Source organism: Myodes glareolus, chromosome 11 (genome assembly GCF_982192425.1).
Source record: "Myodes glareolus chromosome 11, mMyoGla1.1, whole genome shotgun sequence".
Lineage (NCBI taxonomy): Eukaryota > Metazoa > Chordata > Mammalia > Rodentia > Cricetidae > Myodes > Myodes glareolus.
Window position 1 is genome coordinate 44,777,071 of NC_142036.1, and position 20,939 is coordinate 44,798,009.

Genomic DNA, 20,939 nt, shown 5'->3' on the forward strand with positions numbered 1-20,939 from the left:
ACAACCATACTGATGAATATTTTGCATGTCACCATAGATCCCTCATCTGGCGATGGATGGAGATGGAGGCGGAAAACCACGTTGGAACACTGGACCTAGCTCCCTAGGTCCAAATAAGAGGCAGAAGGAAAGAGAACGTGAGCAAAGAAGGCAAGGGCAGAGGAAACCTTCATCCGACGTTGGATGGTGATACAGATGGAGACCCATATTGGAACACCGAACTGAGCACTCCACGGTCCAAATGAGGAACAGAAAGATGAAGAAAATAAAAAAAGTAATCAGGACTGCGAGGGATGCGAGCACCCACTGATACAAGGGAACTGATATAATGAGAGTTCACCAAGGCCTGTTGGACTGGGACTGAACGAGGACGTGATCCAACCAGATTCTCTGAATGTGGCTGGCCCGGAGCCTTTTTGAAAAGCCATTGACAATGACACTGGGACTTGCTTCCTCTGCATATACTGGATTTTGGCGCTCCAGTCTGTTTGGACTCTCACCTTTCCTGGACCTGGAGGGAGGGGGGAGGAACTTGAACTTCCCACAGGGCAGGAAACCCTGACTGCTCTAGGGGATGGAGAGGGAGGAGGAGAGGGAGTGGGAGGGTGTTGGGAGAAGGGGCTGAAATGGAAACTTTTATAATTTAATAAAAAAAGGGATAATAATAGTGGGTAATAGAGTGAATACTTGTGAGATATTATTTATGGATAATTTACATTGGTATAGTATATGTATATTGATAGAAGTTCAAATTATATTTGTTATTTTTGTTTTCATTATTTGTACACCTATACAAAGTTATTCTGTCAGATTGTATATATGCATGTTTCTACCTCTGTTTGGATGTTTTGTATATTGATAAAACTTTTAGGATATATTTTCATATTGCATTATGGTGTGGGAGAATTATCTGTAATCTGTCAATCACATTTTAAATAAATGCTGATTGACCAGGCAGAAAGTATAGACGGGAAAACCAGACAGGAAGTAAGGTGATACAATGAGAACAGGAGAATTCTGGGAGGCAGGAAGCTCCCTCTGCCACTCCTGCGCAGACCACTGAAGAGGCAGCATGTAACTTGCCTAGCTGAGAAAGGTATGGAACCATGTGGCTAATGTAGATAAGGATAATGGGGTAACATAAGTTATAAGAGCTAATAAATAGCCAGAGCTAAGGGCCAATCAGTTTATAACTTAATGTAGACTCTGTGTAATTTTCTTTGGGAATTGCCAGCTGTGGGGTACTGAGTGAGACGGAAACCCCAACAAGCCAACCCTCATGCTACAGCATTATAAATTACTCCTACTTCTGATCAAGATATTATACATTGTTTACATTTTCAGGTCATTGTTCTCATTTGTTGCATATTTGTTTACAGATTATTTAATATTTTGACATAATGTTTTAGTCTTTAATTTATACAGGTATTAAATATTATAGGTCAATAGTTGTTCATGTTTGTTGTACATAGACAGATCAATTAGGTTCTTTAGATTCATAAAGATTGTATTCTGTCTAGATAGGTAATCGTCAACCACTTCAAGGATCTGTAGAACATGGCATGTAAATAACGTAGGGTTCTGCTGACATGAGACATGATTGCTCCTGACAGCACTAATCTACTCCTGAGATAATGTTGAGCACCAAAGACACTACACTCAGAGTTTGTTTTCTTCTTGGCACAATTGGCCTTTGGGCAAGGAACTGCCCATACTTCAACCATGGACAAAGTATATGGTGTCTGGAAATGGGTAAGTAGGACAGAAGAAAAAAGACTGTCAAATCTTGCCAAGACAGGGTAAGATGGTTCTGAAAAATTTTCTGCCTCTAAAAATGGTCTGTCAGTTTTGCTAGGCCTTAGCCAAAGTTGGTTGCTTCAGTGTTGCAAATGGGACTATGGGTGAATGCTCAGGGAGCTAATTGTCTCTGTCATATATTGTTCACTTTGGAAGCTGCTTGATTCTACTTCCAGTCTGCTCAAGTAATATTATCTCCCTTCCCAGGCCTTCGATGGGATTGAAGATTAAATAGTTGTAGTTACTGTCCTCTTATCTAGCCAAGCCATTTCCTATACAAGACTTAGACTCCTTAGGATAAAATGTTTATTAAAACATTTAGCATACATTCTTTGCTTAATATTGTTTATGCTGGTTGTAATTCTAATTATATCTTGATCTTTGTTCCTATTGTATATAGTTTTGTATTGGGTTTGGAACTCTCTTATTTAAACAAAAGGGGGAGGTGCTGTGAGTTCTAGGACAGCCAGAGCAACACAGAGAAACCTCATCTGAAGAAAAACAAATGGACCCTAAAACCAAAAAACATAAACCATTTTAACCATGTTGGACCATGATTGTTAAGAACACAACCCATAGCTGGGCAGTGGTAGCACAAGCCTTTAATCCCAGCACTTGGGAGGCAGAGGCAGGCAGATCTCTGTGAGTTTGAGGCCAACCTGGTCTACAAGAGCTAGTTCCAGGACAGGCACCAGAAAACAAAACAAAACAAAACAAAAAAATAACACAGCCCAATAACCCAGGAATTGGGACTGAATGTGGGATAGAAGGATAGAAAAATCTGGCTCCCCAGAAGGGCCTCCTCATTAGCCTTGGACCACCTATATTTAGAGAGAAACAAAATTATACTAGCATACCTCTGTGCTAGGCTTCCTTCGAGATCTGTCTGTGGCACATTTTGCCAGTGTCATCACACACACTCTATGTTTTATTCTCTAGTCTCCAATTTAAATGCTCCTATCACTCCGGATGCCATTGTTTTCTCTGAATACGAGCTCCTATTTCATATTTTTGGCCTTCCTACGTATTAAACTTTCTCTTAAACACTACTTCATTAGGGAATAAAAGCAAGTCACATATCCACCTGCCACTCCACATTTTACTAGCATTTCTTAAATTCATTTAGTGACTTTTCTTTTACTGCCTTATGTGTTTCCTTTGAAGATGTGTGCTCAGATAAAAAGAGCAATATTCTCAGTACAGAATTATGGTTTAATCCCAGTCCACAAGAAACATTGTGGGATTTTTCTTTTGCTTTCCAATCCTCCTCATTGGTAACTTCTTGATTTCTTTTAAAAATATTTTTATTGATTTCTTGAGAATTTCAGAGAATTTTGATCCTTTCCCCATTTCTAGTTGATCTCTTATCTTTTGGCATCCTAGCATCATTTATTTGTATCTTTTTCACCAATTTTAATTGCCTCATGATCATTTTATTTCCTTATCCTACAAGTATGTGGAGGAATGTTACAAGTAAGGCACTCAATCTGATTGAGCTTTAAATATAAACATAATTTTGAAATTTTCATTTTAGACCTGGGCAGTGGTGGTACATGCCTTTAATCACAGCACCAAGGAGGAAGAGGCAAGTGGATCTCAGTTTGAGGCCAACCTGGTCTATGAACTAAGTTCCAGAACAACCAGGACACCCAGAGAAACATTATCTTGTAAAACCAACCCCAAACCAAAAACAAAGCAAAACAAAACAACCACCCCCTAAAAAAAATGAAAAAAGGAAAATTTCACTTCATCAACTCATTTAAACAGAGTTTAAGAAGCTATTATCACTTACTTCTAGAGATGGAGAAACAGAGTTTGGAGATGTTGGATTATTTCTCTAAGCCAGACAAGTAGAAGAGATAAATTGAAAGCTGAGGACAGCATGGCTGGCATCATCGTCTGTTTTCTTCCCATACTTCATGTTCAGTTTGGGTGAACAAATTAGAGGTCTTCATGTCAGTGTTTGGGAGCAGAGGTAAGAGGTACAGATCCCCAGTGTCACCCTCAGCAAACTGAAGGGTTCCCTAGAACTTTAAGGGACCAAACCAGTATTCATGACTTTGATGGTGAAAACCAATTTCAAGGATTGTCAGTACCTTAGCAGAGTTGACAGTTTTACTAAAGATATTTTAATTCAGGCTTATGAGGAGGACCAGGAAATAATACACTCAGAAGTAAATAAGGTAGAGTGGAGAATATGACTATGGGCTTCTCAATAATGTGTGCTCATTGCTTTTGCAGTAGTCATAGATGAGATTTATGTGGAGTTTGAAGGTATCTTACTACTATGTGGCTGTAGAGGAGTAACTGACAGGATTACAACTGACAGAGTAGGGGTGTGGTCCTACAAACATAAAGGAGGGTAGGATATGCTTCTGTAGACAAAGTTACATTTAGTTTGAGATTCTCAGGCAATTTCTAGACAAAGGAATCAGGCCATGCCCCAGGCCATATACACTGGGGTCTTAAGCTTAGACCATTGCCAATTTTACATACAATATTTATGCAGAAAAGAAACATTAACTATATGTTAGCAACTTTTGCAGCAAATGTTGTTAATAGAATCCTTGTTGTGATAGAATTCTTGGTCAGCTGGTAAGAGGTTTTAATCAGACTCTAAGATGATGCTCCTTCTTCCAAGTCTCATAGGTTCCTTTTCTTCCCATCCTGTCTCATTCCTATAGAATCCACCTCTGACTTGCTTTTTAAATAAGCAGCAGTTGCTGGCTTATTTTTACCTGTAAGGTTGAATACCTTTATGTTGACTATGCTCTCTTCAATTCTCTAACCCTCTTGTCTGTCACCCTACCCATTTCCTGGTTCCTAAGGCTTTTAAAGTATTGATCCCTGAAAGTTCCTTCAACCTCTGTTTGGAATGTCCTATCTTAAAAGTTAAGATGTCTGGAAAAGTCACATCTTAAGTCCTGCAATCATCTTGTCAAAAAGAAATGACATTTTCCCTTCCCCTTTTTGGAAGATTTTTCTTGAGCAAGCCTATAATTTAATTATCCTTCCTCTGTATCTTTGTATGTATACGCATTTCTTAAGTTAGATAAGCCTGCTATCAGACACAAACCAGGAATATATACACCTTTTTAGAAGTTAAGTAAGCATCTTGTCAGCTATAATCCAGAGAATCTTTTCCTTAAGGTCCTGGGAAACAAAGACCTGTGATGGAAATTTCAAGGAAGATGGTGTCCCCATTTTCCTGTCACGTGTGTTAACGTAGGTGCCTTGTTTCAATCAGTGAACACTTGCTTGACAGACAGAGAAGCTGTATCTTCCCCCTATGGGGTTTGATGTATTGAACTGTGCCTAAATCACACAAATGGTACCAATTTCTTTCCCAAATATGTTCGCCTGCGATGCCTTTCCCAGTGTGGTTTGAGGTTCATAAAGATTAAAATCCTCCTTCTGTTCCTCTCTATTTTACATTTGTGGATATTTTCAGATTTTATTTAAAATATCAACAGTATCAATCTAATTATGACCCATAACTTTATTACCCTCTCTCTCCGTGCCCTCCTTCCACACGCTTTCCCACCGTAGGCGAGCGTTGTACCTTATTCGTGGCACCTCAGTGACTCGGGCGAGGTAACGGAAAACGCCGGTGGGTGCGGAGAACCACCACTCCCGGCATCCTCCGCGCTCCCCGTGCCTGCGATTTCCTCTTCCGGTCTGGCGGCCGCGGAAACTGTAAAGGCTATGTTGGGGACGCGGCGCGGAGCTTGATTCACCTTCACCTGCGCCGGGCACCAGCTGACCCCGGGCATCCGCCCGGAGAGCAATCAGCCATGAACGGACGGGTGGATTATTTAATAACGGAGGAAGAGATCAATCTGACGAGAGGACCCTCGGGTAGGCGCGGGACGTGGAGGGAGTCATTGCTGAGCTCGTTGGTTTTGCGGAGCCGGGTGTACCTGGCTGGAGAGCAGGCCGGCCCGACCTAGTCGCTTCCACGAACGCTGTCGGGCACGAAGAGTCCATTGGTATCCTTTGTTAGCTAGATAACGGCCACAACCCAGTCGAATTATCACAGGCATTTATGGCCAGGAAGGGCTTTTCCCTCTCTACTGGCATCAATAGAAAAGTCTAGAAAAACGCCCCGTTTAGTCAGCCTGTAGTAGACGCCACATCCGTTATTCAGTTGCCCGCCTCAGCCTTGTTTCTATGAGCGCCCGTTCAGTTAAAAACGAGAGCAATAAACGGCGTAGTTTTCTGAGTGCACAACAGTTTCCCGGGTGCTAGGGTCCCTGTCTGCATTTCTGGGAAATTAATTTACAGTGTCAACTGGAATTCTAAAGCAGGAGGAGACCTATTACAGAAGTTTCCAGAGCTAGTGCCATCCCAGAATTACTTGGGCTTTTTTGTTTTTTACTTTTTTTTAATAAACAAATTAAAATGAAAATGCTATTTTCTAGCTCCATTAGGGATTTGGATTCGGTATGGATTAAACAATTTTTTAAATACTTCATGCGATTGTGACAGGAAAATTCCCACTCAGTCTTCCCTTGCGATCTCGCTCATTGATTCTCATGGTTCACCTGGCCTTTGACGTCACCCCATAGTGCCACTGTCTCCCTTGGATCTTGTTTTCTTTATGGCGGTCACATTTTAGGTTTAGGGTTAACCACTTATGGCCAGGTTTTTATCCAACACCTTACCAGCTGTTTTTTTGTTTGTTTGCCTGGTTGGTTTTAATTTATTGACAGGGAAATTTAACTGATGGGTGCTATAGTTTCTTCTCTGTAGAATGGAGATGGTTATGAAATGCAGTGTTGCACACATCCCATGGTTGAAGCCAGTGACCCCCTGGAAAATGCTTAAAACATCATCTTGACATATGGTTAGCAATGTGTATTGGCTATGATTGTTATCACTAGATTGACCCCTGTAAGTTCTGATAAATATTGTATTCCAAGAGTTGAATAAATCCTTGATTGCTGTGAATTTCCATTGTCCTTAGAATAGCCTGCCAACTTTTCTCATCTAGAAGTTTGCAATAGCATAACTACTACTGATAAATTATTCTGTATAAAGCACAACTTTCAGAATTAGTCATGACTTTTTGTCTTCCTGGTATTGGAAATTGAAAGCTGGCCTTATTTATAGGAGTAACTCATTGCTAATCTTTGTGGTTTATGCAGAAGCTCTGTCCTGGTTCATTTTCTTTCTTTTCTTTTCTTTTCTTTCTTTCTTTCTTTCTTTTTTTTTTTCTGCCAATTTGGCAAAAGCTAGAGTTATCTGGATAGAGGAGCCTCAGCCTCAATTGAGAAAATGTCTCTATCAGATTGCCTGTAGGCAAGCCTGTGGAGTATTTTCTTGATTGACAACTGATGTGGGAGGGTCCAGCTCACTATGGGCAGTGCTACCCTGGGCAAGTGCTCCTGGATTGTAAGAAAGCAGCCTGAGCAAGTCCTGAGGAGTAAGCCAGTCAGCAGCATCCCTTCAGTTCCTGCCTCCAGGCTCCTACCTTGGGTTCCTGCCCTGACTTCTCTTCTTGGTGAACTGTTACCTGAAAGAATAAGATTAAATAGATCCTCTCACCCCTTAGTTTCTTGTGTCACCATGTTTTGTCATAGCAATAGAAACCTAAGATAAGCTCAGAAACTTTTGCTCAAAGGCTTTTCAATGTCTTGTATTTTAATTTTCTTATTTTATACAATTCTTTTCTCAATATTTATTGACTTTTAAGACTAATATGGTAGAAACGTATTCTGTTACATATATTTGGTTGTGTGTGGGGCAAAGGGACTTGTACAGCTCAGAGGACAACTTTTAAGAGTCAGTTTTGTCCTTCTATCATGTGGGTCCCAGGGACTGAGCTCAGGTTGTCAGACTTAGTGGCAAGGCAAATACTTCTACTCACTGAGCCATCTCACCCAGCAGCCTCAGATCCTTAAATAAAATTATTTTTTATGTACTTTTCATCTTTTGGTACTTTTCTTAGAATCAGTTGTGATGTACCTTTCTGATTACTTTGCAAGTCCATAAAGGAATCTAATTCTTTAACCTAAGTATCCTACTTCTTGATACTTCATGATACTTCTTTTTAATGATGTTTGAGGCTTTTTTCTTGCCTCATGACAAGAACCTAATGTACTTTGATATAGTATCTTTGCAGTGTTATCACAGTATTTCCAGGATCTTCTGATGAGAGCAGATTTCTGATATTATTATTCTTGCCTTAAGCAGTACATTCAACATAATATCACTGTCTGAACTTTTAGGTACTTGAATGGGCATTGTCTAATTTCTAAGCATTGATCTTTCAGATCTAAAGTTTCTAGTCCTACTATTTCCTTCAAACATTAGAGCTAGGGAAAACTTCCAGAGACAAATAAGAGGAATAATACTTAGTTAACATGTTTTTATACAAAAGCAGTTTAATTTCTGGGTAGAGTTATTTTTTTAAAAAATTAAGCCTGAATTATCTATTGACTAGCTTCTGGAATTTTCATAAATATTTTCAAGTATTAGTCATTGTTATTAGTTGGGGCTCTCTAGAGGAATAGAACCAGTAGAGTGAACATGTATATGAAAAGGAGATTTATTACATGGGCTTACATGATAAGGTCCGAGTAGTCCAACAATGCCTGTTGGCCCAGTGAAAAGGTTGAGAACCTGGTAACTACTCAGTACATGAGGCTGAATACCTCAGCAGACCCAACCTGGTGCTGACAATGTGGAGGATTCCTGGAGAGCCAATTGCCCTTAATCCATACTGGAAGCCCAAAGATACTGGGTTCTGATAGTAGGGGAAAAAATGCAGCAGCAGCAGCAGCAGCAGCAGCAGCAGGGTAGATGGACTCAGCCAACAGGGTGATTAAACTCACCAGGAAAATGGGAAGGAAATACAGCTTTAAAAAGCAAGCATTTCCCTTAGACTGCATATCTGGTTGATATTGGAAGGTAATGCCTATAGTTTAGGATGGGTCTTTCCACTTGAAATAACCTGATCAAGAAGATCCCTTATTTGTTTGTTTATGGCTAATCTCTTAGTTGATTCCAGATTTAGTAAAATTGAAAACCAAGATTAGCCATCACAGTGATGTAAATCATTGAACTTCCTAGGAACAAGTAATTACAAATTTAGGATTGAGTTTGGTAAAGACAATCTTTGGAAGTTTATTTGTTCAGTAAATAAGGAATGGTACCAAGTTCCTGCTTAGCATTTCCCAGAGCTGGTTCCTGGTCTGTGGCACTGTTGTTCTCAGTTTTCATAGTGACATCTCGAAGATACACAGGGAAGAAGTCAGCAATTACCACTAAAAACCGGGTAATTTTGGTAGTATCATAGGAGTCTTTCTTTCTACAGGAGAAATATGAGAAGCCTCTGATTCTCAGTATACAGTTCTGTTTATAGGCAGCATTGTCTGGCTTAACTGGGTTAATGTGTGTATGATTACTTCTTTGTGCCAGAATAATGTCAGACAAGAATCTTGGATTTTTCAGCTTTGTAAGGCAAATGAACCTACTGAAAAAACAGACAAACAAACTCACAATCATGGGAAAACCACAACAATGAGATGAGTGTCTAAGGAGTGAAAAGGAAATGGTGTGTAGTGTGGCCTTTGCCCTGTGCTTACTTCCTTATTGTAAGGAATGCCGTGGCAGTCTCTTGATTTCAGAAGGCTGTTCTGCTTCTGTCCTTGGGCTCGTTCCTCATGCTATTTTAAATTTATGTCATTTAAAAAAAGATTTAAAATTTTTTATCTGTATGAGTGCTTTCCCTGCATTAGTATGTATACCGTGTCTGTACCTGATATTCATAGAAACCAGAGGAGGGTGCTAAAAACCCTGGAACTAGAATTATAGGTGATTTTGTGAGCTATCTGAGTGGGTAGTGGGAAATGAACCCAGGTCCTCTGCAAGAGCAGCAAAAGCTTTTAACTGCAGAGCTATCTCTCTATGCCAGTTTTTGATTAGCTGGTGATCTAAATAATTGTCGAAGGCAGTAGTCATCATCTCAAATGCGTTCAAAGGTTGAACAGTTCTTTCATCCTTTAAGTACAGCTTTGTTGTACTTGAAGGCTTTCACTTTTTCCTATATCAAATTTAGAGATCTTTAAGTTGTCAAGGTTCATTACTTTAAACAGTATGATAAAACTAATCTAATTTTTATTCTCTGTACCAGAGATTGAGCACAAAGGTTCTACTGCAACTGAGTAATAGAGGCTTCCAGTATTCCTACATAAGGGCTCAGTGGGTTTCAGCAAGTTACTCCCAATCTGCCATCTTTAGAGAGGGAAGAACAGACACTCCAATTCCTTACAGTCTTTAGAGGCCTTTCAAAGGAAGAAATAGATAGTTAACACAACACTTTCATAAAGAATAACTAAGGAAGTACCTTTCTGGAAGAGTGATAATTACTATGTATTTTGTACTTGTATTTTATATTTTGCTCTGGCTAAATGAGTCTCTGTTTATAGTCACATAGGCTTATTTAGTTCTTATAGAACCACTTAGTGGTAGGTATTTACTCTGCACTATCTGAGGAGTTATCTGAGGGACGTTTAAGACTTGCCCAAGATCTAAGGCCAGTAAGATTCAGAAGATTCTACTCTCTAGGTCTGTTGAGTCTATTGTACTCGATATTTCCTCCTATCACAGTACCTAAGAAGTTGATTGCTAACCTTTCCCCTGGCTTTTATTTTGCTATAGCATGCCTTATTTCCTAAAGGGATTTGATATATGCAAAAAGGACTAGAAGATCCATTGTGGAAAGTTTTTAGATTTTCTGTTGGTAGATCTGCAGGCATATCAAGGTGAGAACCTGAAAACAGAACATTACATCTGAGTACTTATGATTTTTCAGTCATGTTCTTCCCCTAATGACTGTCTGCAATTGTTGCTAACAGTTTCCTGATTTGTTCCTTTCTACATCTGATAAATAGTGCTATATCTTTGCTCTGTTTTCTCTGGCTATAGGAAGTTTAGCCACTATGGAATTTACAGTACAATAGAGACATAGTGTTCACATTCAGAGGGTTAAATCTCATTGCATAGGTTCATGTGGTTAAAGATTGTGAGAGTATATATGTAGCAAGAAGGCAAAGAAGGCCTGGAAGAGCATGCCAGCCTGACCCTGCATTGTTTTTCCCATTACTGCGGCAAAATACCGACAGAAACAATTTAAGGAAGGAAGGGTATATTTTGGTTTATAGTTTGAGGGCAGCGTCCACCATGGCAGGAAAGGCCCAATAGCAGGAATTTGAGGTAGCTGGTCACACTCGCTCCACAGTGAGGAGAGAGAGAGAGAAGTACCAGTGTTCTGCTCCTTTTCCCCCTTTTTGTTCAGTCTAGATCCCAGGCTATAGAGTAGTTCTTCCTCCGTTCAGAAAAAGTCTTCCTTTTTGTTAAGGTTTCCAGGAATACTCTCATAAATATGTTCAGAAGTTTGTTTCTGATGTGATGTTTAAGTACAATCAACAGTAGTTAAGTTAAACCACCCCAGACTCCATACTGGAAAAGGTCAAAGGATGGAGCTATGGGCCCTTCCTATAGTTTAAAGAGGGTTAAACTTGGTGGCTTTAAAGAAAGGACAGGTTTTAGTGCCAGGATCGGGGCAAAGATAGCTTTAGCCATAATAACAAAAAGAAATTAAAAATATGTATTTCTAAGAGATGAGTGAATAAGCCAGTCTGGATATAGGAGAAGTTTTGCTTAGGAGATTCAAGAGAGAAGTTGCCAAGGTAAGCAGAGATTGAATTGTAGAGAATATTCAATGTAACTGTGGAATCAACCTTTCCCTTAGATTCCATCTTAATACCTTCCTCTTTTTATTCATTGGTTAAGACAGCCTAAGAATCATCTCTGAAAGTTTTCTTAACCCAGGCTAGAAGCCGCCTTATTAGCAATATTGTATGAGTTGTAGATCACCTTCCATGTATTGCTGAAGCCCCCTGTTCAATAAGGAACAGGTAGAATGGCTATCTCCATTTTACAGATGATGAAACCTTGACTTCTATTGTCACACAGCTCTCTGAGGGCAAATTTGGACTGTGAATTAAAATCCAGACAATACTTTAGGCTGGGTAATTATTGCTTTTTGGGAGGCAGGGGACTTGTATTTTGCCTCTGTACTTACTCTGAAGCATTCTTTTTTTTTTTTAAGAACATATATTTCACTGGATATGGTAGTGCACACCTTTAATCCCAACACTTGGGAGGCAGAGGCAGGCAGATCTTTGTGAGTTCAAATCCAGTCTACATAATGAATTTTGGGCTAGTGAGGCCTTGTCTAAACAACACAATTCTTAGAAAAAGAACATATATTTTATTTTTTGTTTTCTGAGTGTTTTATTTAGCTCATGACACAAAGTGGTCAGTAAGTACAGTTGCCAAACTGGTAAATGTAGAATGCTATAATGGGATTGTTTTTAAGAGAACTAATAATGCTGCGGTTTCAGCTTTCAGAGTCAAACAATGGTCTTCACTAGATGCAGTTAAGAATAACTGAAGGGTTGGATGTAAGCTGTTATTACGATGACTAGGAAACAAGTAAGGTTTTATGAACAAGAGGAAGGAATGGCTGGAGAGTTCTGCAAAAGAGAAAAATATATAGCTATGTCTTTTGAGATTTTGTTAATAAGGATCAGATCTAAGAAATAGTCCTTAAGAAAAATGTTAAAGTAGTGTATCTAGGCATTATTTGGGGTAAATAGAAAAGCAAGCTGTTTTATGCTAAACTAGAAACATTTTACTAAGCAGAAAAATGACCAGTGATTATATTTGATTAAGTGGCAATATCAAAGGAAATAGAATTGGAATTATTGCTTTCACAGGATTAAAAAATAAAGTAAAACTATGCTCATTTTGTATCTACATTATGATTAGAAATTGCAGATGCTATAATGTAGAACAAGAAGTCATCTCTGGTTCTAATAGTTTTACAGAACAATGGGAGAATGTCTTAGCTTTCTATAACAATGATAAAAATTTCTGATATAAATAATGTATATGGAAGGAAGGTTCTTGTTAGCTCATAGGTTCAGAGGTTTCAGCCTTGGTCTGTTGACTCTTTTGCCTTTAGTCCTACAATGAGTATCTAAGAAAGTTGTTTATCTCATGGAAGCTAAGAGGCAGAGAAAAGAGACTAAATACCTCCTTGAAAGGGTATTCCCCTTCAATGACATAGCTTTATCATTAGCTCCCACCTTTCTACCACTCCCCACTAATGGTAGAGAGTCTGGCCTGTTGTATACATGAGTCTTTGGGGGAAAACATATCTAGATCGTGACAGAGATCATGACGGTCATGTAAAAGTACCCCCTCATAAGAAAAGTAATGTTAAGAGCTATGAATTTTTTAAGATATGTTCTGTTTCATATACATTCAGATTCAGTGACACACCATGGGCACAGGGGGTACCTAACCTATAATTGCCCTTAGCAAGTATTTTGGAAATGTTAGATAATGTTTCTCACCCCTTGTACCACAAACTATGGTTTCATGCCTACTAAATATAAAGTTAGTGTATGTTGAGAAAGAAATAGTAGAAAAAAATTGAAAAGATGTTAACTATACAACTAAAGGAAGAGGCCATGGATTTGAGAGGTAGCAATGGGTAGATATAAATGGAAAGAGTTGGAGAGAGGAAATGATATTGGGGGGTGTTGTGATTATATTTTAATTTAAAAAATGAAAAAAGTCAGTCATAGTAAAATGGATCCAGATTGTTATATGAAGCAAAACTTAAGAGATTATGTAATTTTGTTGTGGAAAATAAGAGAGCCAGGGGAAACATGGTCTAATAGATGAAATTCATATATTCAGTACCTGGTCAGTTGTTTATTACAAAGTAAAGGAAAAATTATGTTTGCTGAGAGAGTTGAAAGACAAGCTTTCAGAGCCATGGAAAGAGTTTATACTGCATATTTGCAAAGATAGTACCTTTATACTGCATATTTGCAAAGATAGTACCTTGAAACATCTTTGCTAGGCTCTGCTTTTTGTTCCCATCAGGTGGGTTACTAGAATAAAGAATCATGTGTAATGCTTTTTAATTGTTGCATCATCTTTCTGTTCTCTGAGGTTAAAGGTTTTATTTGTTAGTGCATTCATTACTGTAGTTATTGCAATTATAAGTATTAATCCCAACAACAAGAATAAGACCACTTCCATAATTTGAAGCAAACGTTATTTATTGGGTTGTACCCAAGAGCTAGCCAGTGACTGTCTCCTAAGTCAGGTTAAAGAGAGCAGCCCTGAATCCATTTCTTGGGCCTCTTTTAAGGAGTAAAATAACAAGTAGCTTTACAGAAGAGAGACATTGGGGCAATAAGGAAAGAAAATCTCAAAAAAAAAAAACAAAAACCAAAACCCATCATGTGATTAGGGAGGGTTCAGATTTGATCAAGGAGGGTAAGGGTGTTCTCAAAAACAAGTCAAGATCATGACTTGTTCCTGGTCAGGTTCCAGGAAACAAAGAGCAACTTATCAATAGATACTTATTTTTAGCAACATAGCGTAATAGCTCCTGCCTTCAAAATGGAGTCAGTCAGTTTCCTCATTCCCCCCTTGACTTATGTCTCCCTGTCAAATCTTTGATAGGTAAATGTCTTAATATTGTCAATTATTAAACAGCAATGATTCTAGAACTGTTTATCTGATCAAGTTAATGACACATTGGAGGGCACAGGGCCCGATTATAATAACTAGTGGAAATAATATTAGAGGGCCAGGGAAGGGCAAGAACCATCTTAGCCATGTTGGCCAGTCTAAATTTGTTTAGGAGATTTTGTCTATTTCTTTACATAGATCACCAATTTGGTTGTCAATAATGCTCTGGGACACTGGTCTTGTACCCTGTAAAGATTTGTCACTTGTTAAATTCAATTGAAGTGATTAATGAATCTTCCCCTTCATATTTTAGCATACCTGTAATTTCCATTATCAGAACCCTTTAAAGAATGATTGATTATACTGAAGTCTGTTGTTATGTTGGGGTTGGTCAGTTAGATTAGTTCATCCATCCGGCTAAAGACTATTTGTTATGATCTGGGACGAGTTGGGACCTTGGTGGGTTTCATGGCAGGTGAGAACTACGGTGGGTGACAGAGTTTGGGTCTGTTTATTGAGAGGAAAGGAGGAGAGGAAGGAGGGAAGAGAGAGACAGAGAGAGGTAGAGGGAGGGTTGAGAGAAGGGGAGAGAGGTAGAGGCAGAGACCTGCTTGCCTAGCAGTAAGAGAGAGATCAGAAGTGGGCAGAGCTTGTCCCTTAAAGGGACAAGGAACTGTCTGCTATGCAAGCAGGTATGACTTAGGGTGCAGGGTGTGACATGCTGTGCCAGGGTGTGCCTGGATATTAACATTATTTGTTCACCTTTTTTGTTCAAACTGTGGACCCTGGTGGATAAAGGCAATCTTTTGCATGGCAAGACAATGTCAGAGGAGTCTTTTATTTCCTCTGTCAAGATGCATTTAGGTTCTGTTTACATGGGTTGAAAACAGTGAAATGGTTAGCTATGGGACAATTATACAAATTTCAGCAGCAAGAACACAAAGTTACCTTTGACAGTCAAATCTTAGAAAGTTTGATTTTTAATGGTCCTATTTTAGTCATTTTCCACCTCTGGGGATTGGACTCCTCTTCTGTGGCTTCCTCAGGTGATGAAACCAGGCAGAAATACCAACAACTTTAACAGCAGTAGGAGTCCAGAGAGTCATGTTGTAAGGTCCTTCCCATTTACATTCAAGTCGGTCAGTTTTGAAGTGGCAGACTAGTACAGTATCTCTGGGCTGGAATGGGTGATCAAGTGGGTGGTACCCAACAGGTTGAACAGCCTTGACCTGAGGAAGAATCTTACAAAGTTAATTGTGATCCTTTTAAGGACTCAAGAGATTGGAATAGGGCAATTTGACAGCAGTCTAATATGTATCTGAGGGATCATGGGAAGTGGTTGCCTACAGACTATTTTATATGGGGTGAACTTTTCTCAGTGGTGGTACATCGGACTCTTGAGAAGGGTATAAGGCGAAAGGCCAATCCAGTTATCACCAGTTTCAAGAGTTTATTTCGTTAAAATCTCTTTTAAAGTTCTATTTATTCATTCTCTCTACTTTTTCTGAGCTCTGAGGATGATACATACAATGAAATTTCTAATTTATGTTAAGAGCCTTAGAGAACTGAGATGACTTGACTGTAAAGATCAGGTGTTGGGAGCTATAGATCCCTGGTCCCTTGAGTTTCTTTGCCTGCAGCAGCTCTGAGCAAGAGACTTTGATGGCAGGCTGATGAGACCTACAGCTGAAATATCCCGAGAGCTGGGTTTGGGTAAGAATCGGATCCCTATATAAGCTGCTCCTGAGCACAATAAACAGGGCATTGGCACTCTTGTATCAAGAGTGACCCATGTCCATGTCTCTCTCTGTTTGTCTCTGTTTATGTGTTTTTAATGATTCAGCTTAGTTCTCAGCTCACGTACTGTCTTGTAGTGGCATGGGAGCCACAGGTGTAGTAGTACTGTATAGACATAGTACAGGACCTCTTGAAGTTTTACAATCAGGCTATTGTCTGATCCCAGAGATATGTGGAGGTCAAATCTAGGATAATTTCCATTATTAATTTCTTAGCTACCAGTTGGGCCCTTTTTGTTCTGCATGGAAAGTTCTCTACCCAACCTGTAACAATATCGATGAAGTTTTACAATAATATTTGTAGCCTTACAGTGCTGGCCTGACTTCAGTAGAGTTCATTTCCCAAAATTTACCAGGTACTGTACTGTGCTCTATCTCCAGCCCCAAGTATGAACTATAGTGTCATTTCTCACTGCTGTGGTAGCTGTCATTAATTCCTGCAAAGTTTTAAGGTATAGATGAATTCATTTTTGTAAATATGGCTGAAGAAAAGTCTTCAGTTAATCTAAGAGTTCTCACTTAAACAGAAATAGCAATGTGGTAAATAAGTGTACCACTATGATGTGGTATTAGGGGTGAATAGTGGACTGCACTTTCAAATAATAGATCTCAGAAAGGTTTCTTTTACCACATTTTAGATGCTTTCCTATAGCTTTAAATAACCTGTAGCAAAGTCCCCAAACAAATGCAAGCAAAACAACAACAACAACAACAACAAAAAACCCACAAACTTATCTGGTAGCAGAGACTCCATGTACAAGGTATGCTATTTAAATCATAAACTTCCTGATTTTTCCTTGTCAGTTATATTTCTTACTAAATTGTGGATTGATCTGATAGTGCTGTTAGTATTTGAGTCTTAGCTTCATTTTAATCATGGAAAGAAATTTAGAAAAAACCCACATATATCTCTTCAGTGGTACATTTTCTATTGAGATCATTACGAGACTGATGACTGGATTTTCCTTCTCATTGCACCAACACATTTTTTGTTTTTTAAATTGTTTCCAACTGTCTTCCTTCTCTTTGTACTGTGTCACAGAATTATCACTTATTTACATAAAGAAGAGAGATTCCTTTTTCTCTCTTTTCCTTTCTCTTTCCCCTTTTTTCCTTTTTTACACAAGTTTTTAAAAATCTCCTCAAAGAAATCAGATAATTTCTGTATAGCAAAAACCTTGTCACAGCTTGGTGGTTGGTTCATGAAAATAAAATTTTAGTTAACCAGCTAACTTGTTTGTCTTCTATATTATTATAATGAGGATACTTGGATATATTTGAAATAAATTTGGAAATATACCATATATTGTTATTTTAAATGGGTAGACACAATCTTGTACAGCAGATCTCTACATTTTTTTTCTGCAACTGAAATATTTTACTCTTGTAAACTAATTAAACTCAGAGAAACAAAGATTGGAATGGTGGCTACCAGGGACTAGAAGGAGGGAGGTACCCAACTGCTAATTGGTAGGGAATTATTTTCTACAGTGAATAAACTTGACTATCACTGTGCGAAGGAATGTGATCAGTTGTACTTGACATAGAAAGAAAAGAATGAATTTGGTGACTTGATTCTTCTGTAAAGTAGCAGTTGCTTTTCTAGTTCTGAGGTTTCTGCTAACAACCATTTCACTACTCTCCTACCCCAGTACAAAATAGAAAAAGATAAACTACCAAGATTACTTCTTCCAAAACACCAACATGTACAGGTGTTCCCAAATCTTGACAGAAGAAACACGTGAAGAAAAAGCTTCAGTTAGCAATCATTTTCTCACTAAGTGTTATAAAAACAAAGCTTATTTTTATGAGCACGTCTAACTCTGTTACATTAATATGGGAATACCAGGATTTGAGTCATCTGAATGTCCAGCAGGAGCACTTAAATCTTACAAGACTCACCATTCCTATCCCTCAAGTTATGTCTAGCTCAATATATTTGACCAGTCACTTTGATCACTGTATGTACTTTTAGTACTGCTTGGTTCAAATCAGCAATCTAGGTACTTTGGCCTTTGTTGATAATGACTTACTGACTTTGCTAATGACTGTGTTAGCTACCTCACAGTCTGAATTGTCAGCCTCTCCTCCCCACTAGACCATTTTTCTCTCCTTTCTTCTCCTCTAATCTTTCTTTCTTCTTCATCCCCTCTCCTTCACTCCTCCATGATTTTTCTCAGGGCTGGGCTTCAACATCGTCGGTGGGACAGATCAACAGTGTGTCTCCAACGACAGTGGCATCTACGTCAGCCGCATCAAAGAGGATGGGGCTGCGGCCCGGGATGGGCGGCTCCAGGAGGGTGATAAGATCCTCTCGGTGAGAAATGGCTTCGGCTCCCTTTGCTATACTTTGCTCCCTAGACCTCTTCTGACCCTTCCTTGGGAAGATTTCCTGCCTGCCTGTTTGAAAATGAAAATACCTAGATTATATCATCGAATGGGAAGAACATTGATCAGTCTTCCAGCTTTACCACTGGGCTTGGAGGATAGTGTTATTCTTGCTTGACAGACAAGGCAAATTTAACAGAATGTGAAGTTACTTGCTCTGGTTAAAAAAACACAAAGCAAGTAGAGATGAAGGGCTGGTTTGGAGGAAGGAGGTTTAAACCCACAGTTTTCATCTTTCTCTTGCTAACTTTATCACCTCTCTTTTGTTGATTAAAACACTGATTTGTGCCTTTTCTTGGGATACTGTCAGCCCTTACTAATGGCCTTAACTTCAAAAAGGAAGGTAAGGATTAAGTTTCTTCTTTAAATTCAGGACTCTTCCTTTCCCATTATTAAGATGAAGAATTGAAATAGAGTTTGGATATCTGTCCGTTGTGCCTCCATTTCATTCTGTTAATGTCTCTTACTGTATAATAATAATGAATCTTACTAATTTTTCATATACTCAAAGACTGTAATTAATTTTTTAAAAACTTCCCATATCTTAGTACAGGTGCTCAACATAGGCTTAACAAATGAACAAATCAGAAAATTCATGCAAATTTAGAAAAGTTGACTAACAAATACATTCAGTCATGTGAGCTCATAGACCCTTAGCCTTTTTTAAAAAATTATTTCGTGTGTGTGTGTGTGTGTGTGTGTGCGCGCGCGCACATGTACGGGGATATAAATGAGTGCTGGTATTCATTGAAGCAAGAGGTATTGGATCCTCTTGGAGCTATAGTTACAGGCAATTGTGATCTGTCCCATGTGGTTGCTAGGAACCTAACTCAGGTCCTCAGAAAGAGCAGTATATGCTTTTAACTGCTGAGCCACCTTTCTAGCCCCATCCAGATCCTTAATCTTAGAATAAACTGAATATTCCTAAAGCAAATCAGAATCCAGGCAAAATAAAACTTCTAAAACTCCTCAAACTCTTATTTGTGGCTCTTTCTTTCATTTCTCACTGGCTACAATGTTGTTATTGTGGGAGATGGGGAAGGTTAGATCATGCTGTAGATTTTTTTAAATTAATGTTTTGGGATACTATTGTTCACTTTGTTTGTATGGAAATAATACGTGTAATTAGTATAAAGAATGGAAAAGCACTGAGAGAGTGAATTGTTCTCCAGGATTTGCAGACCTAGCTGCAAAGGGCTGTTATCAAATTAAGAGAAATTTGAAGTAGGATGGAACTTCTCGTGGCAGAAGTGCCCCATTTCCACATATACTGTGGATCACGACCCATGGTCTAAAGAAGAGAAAATTATTTCCTGCTTGTCTTACAAACTGAATAGGGCAAGAGGGCTAAACCAGTAAAAGACTGAAGTAAATTAAGTATAGATCAAGACAAGATTTGATTAAGAGTTAAGTCAGAGTCTTGATTTAGAACTTCCATAGAACAAGAATATTCTTTTTAAAGATTGTATTATAGTTTTGTTTTGAATTTTCTTTTTTGAATTGCCCGTCATAGAGTTTATTTGATTAGTTCTCTTAGATATCAGCTTATTGGATACCTCTCTGCCATCCAACTCACTTGGTAGTAGCATATGAAGGCAGGGATTGTATACCTGTTTTTATTTGACATCTTAACATTTGAGAGCTCTGATTCAATTTTGAATGTCTCCTTAGGAAGATGCACAGCCAGGCATGGTGGCACACACCTATACTTCCAATACTCAAGAGGTAGAAGCAGGAACATTTTGAGTTCAAGTCAGTTGTGAATTACTTAGCAAGATCCTGTCTCAAAAAAAAATGTACATAAATCAGGACAAGTAATTATGGAAGTTATATAATTAATTTAAGAATGTGTCCAATACATAATTACCATGAATGGCATTATTTTGGTCCATCTCACTGACTGTTTGCCAGCCTGCTAAGCTGTTCCTAGTTCCTCTATATTAGATTACAAGATAGCAATGGTGATAATTACCTTTGTTACGAAAACAATAATGTAGAATTTAGGAGCAGATATTTTGTCCTTCTCAGAAGAAAGACATTGTAAAAATGCAAACCAACTTTGCAGTAGGACAGAAAAGAAAAAATGTGAGTGGGTTGTTAAATGTACAATGTGTAATTAGTGTTTTAACACAGAATACATACTCTGAGTAAAGAGAGACTTGAAAGTATAGGGTTTAATTCAGGGCTTAAGAAGAGAGTATATTGTTTGGAAAGCTTTACTTAAAGGTGGATTGTCTAAAAAAGAATTATGAACAGTTTTTAAGCACAAAATGATAACTTTCAGTGTAAACTTGGTTAATATTAGAGTATATGTAACAGGTATAAATAATTATGCCCATTGTGCAGCTGAGGCTTGATGAAATCAGGTGGTTTACAAGTGACGTAACTAGTGTT

At 38.5% G+C, this 20,939-nt stretch overlaps 1 protein-coding gene across 1 annotated transcript in view; it reads left to right on the forward strand.

Annotated features, from left to right (window-relative positions):
• The first annotated feature begins 5,466 nt into the window (after positions 1–5,466).
• The window catches only part of Synj2bp (synaptojanin 2 binding protein), a 28,223-nt gene continuing 12,750 nt past the window's right edge, over positions 5,467–20,939 (forward strand). Inside the window, exons 1-2 of the mRNA XM_048415883.3 lie at positions 5,467–5,655; positions 18,338–18,474. Of these exons, the coding sequence (XP_048271840.1) occupies positions 5,592–5,655; positions 18,338–18,474 (201 nt within the window). The 5' untranslated portion in view covers positions 5,467–5,591. The remainder of the gene's footprint in view (positions 5,656–18,337; positions 18,475–20,939) is intronic.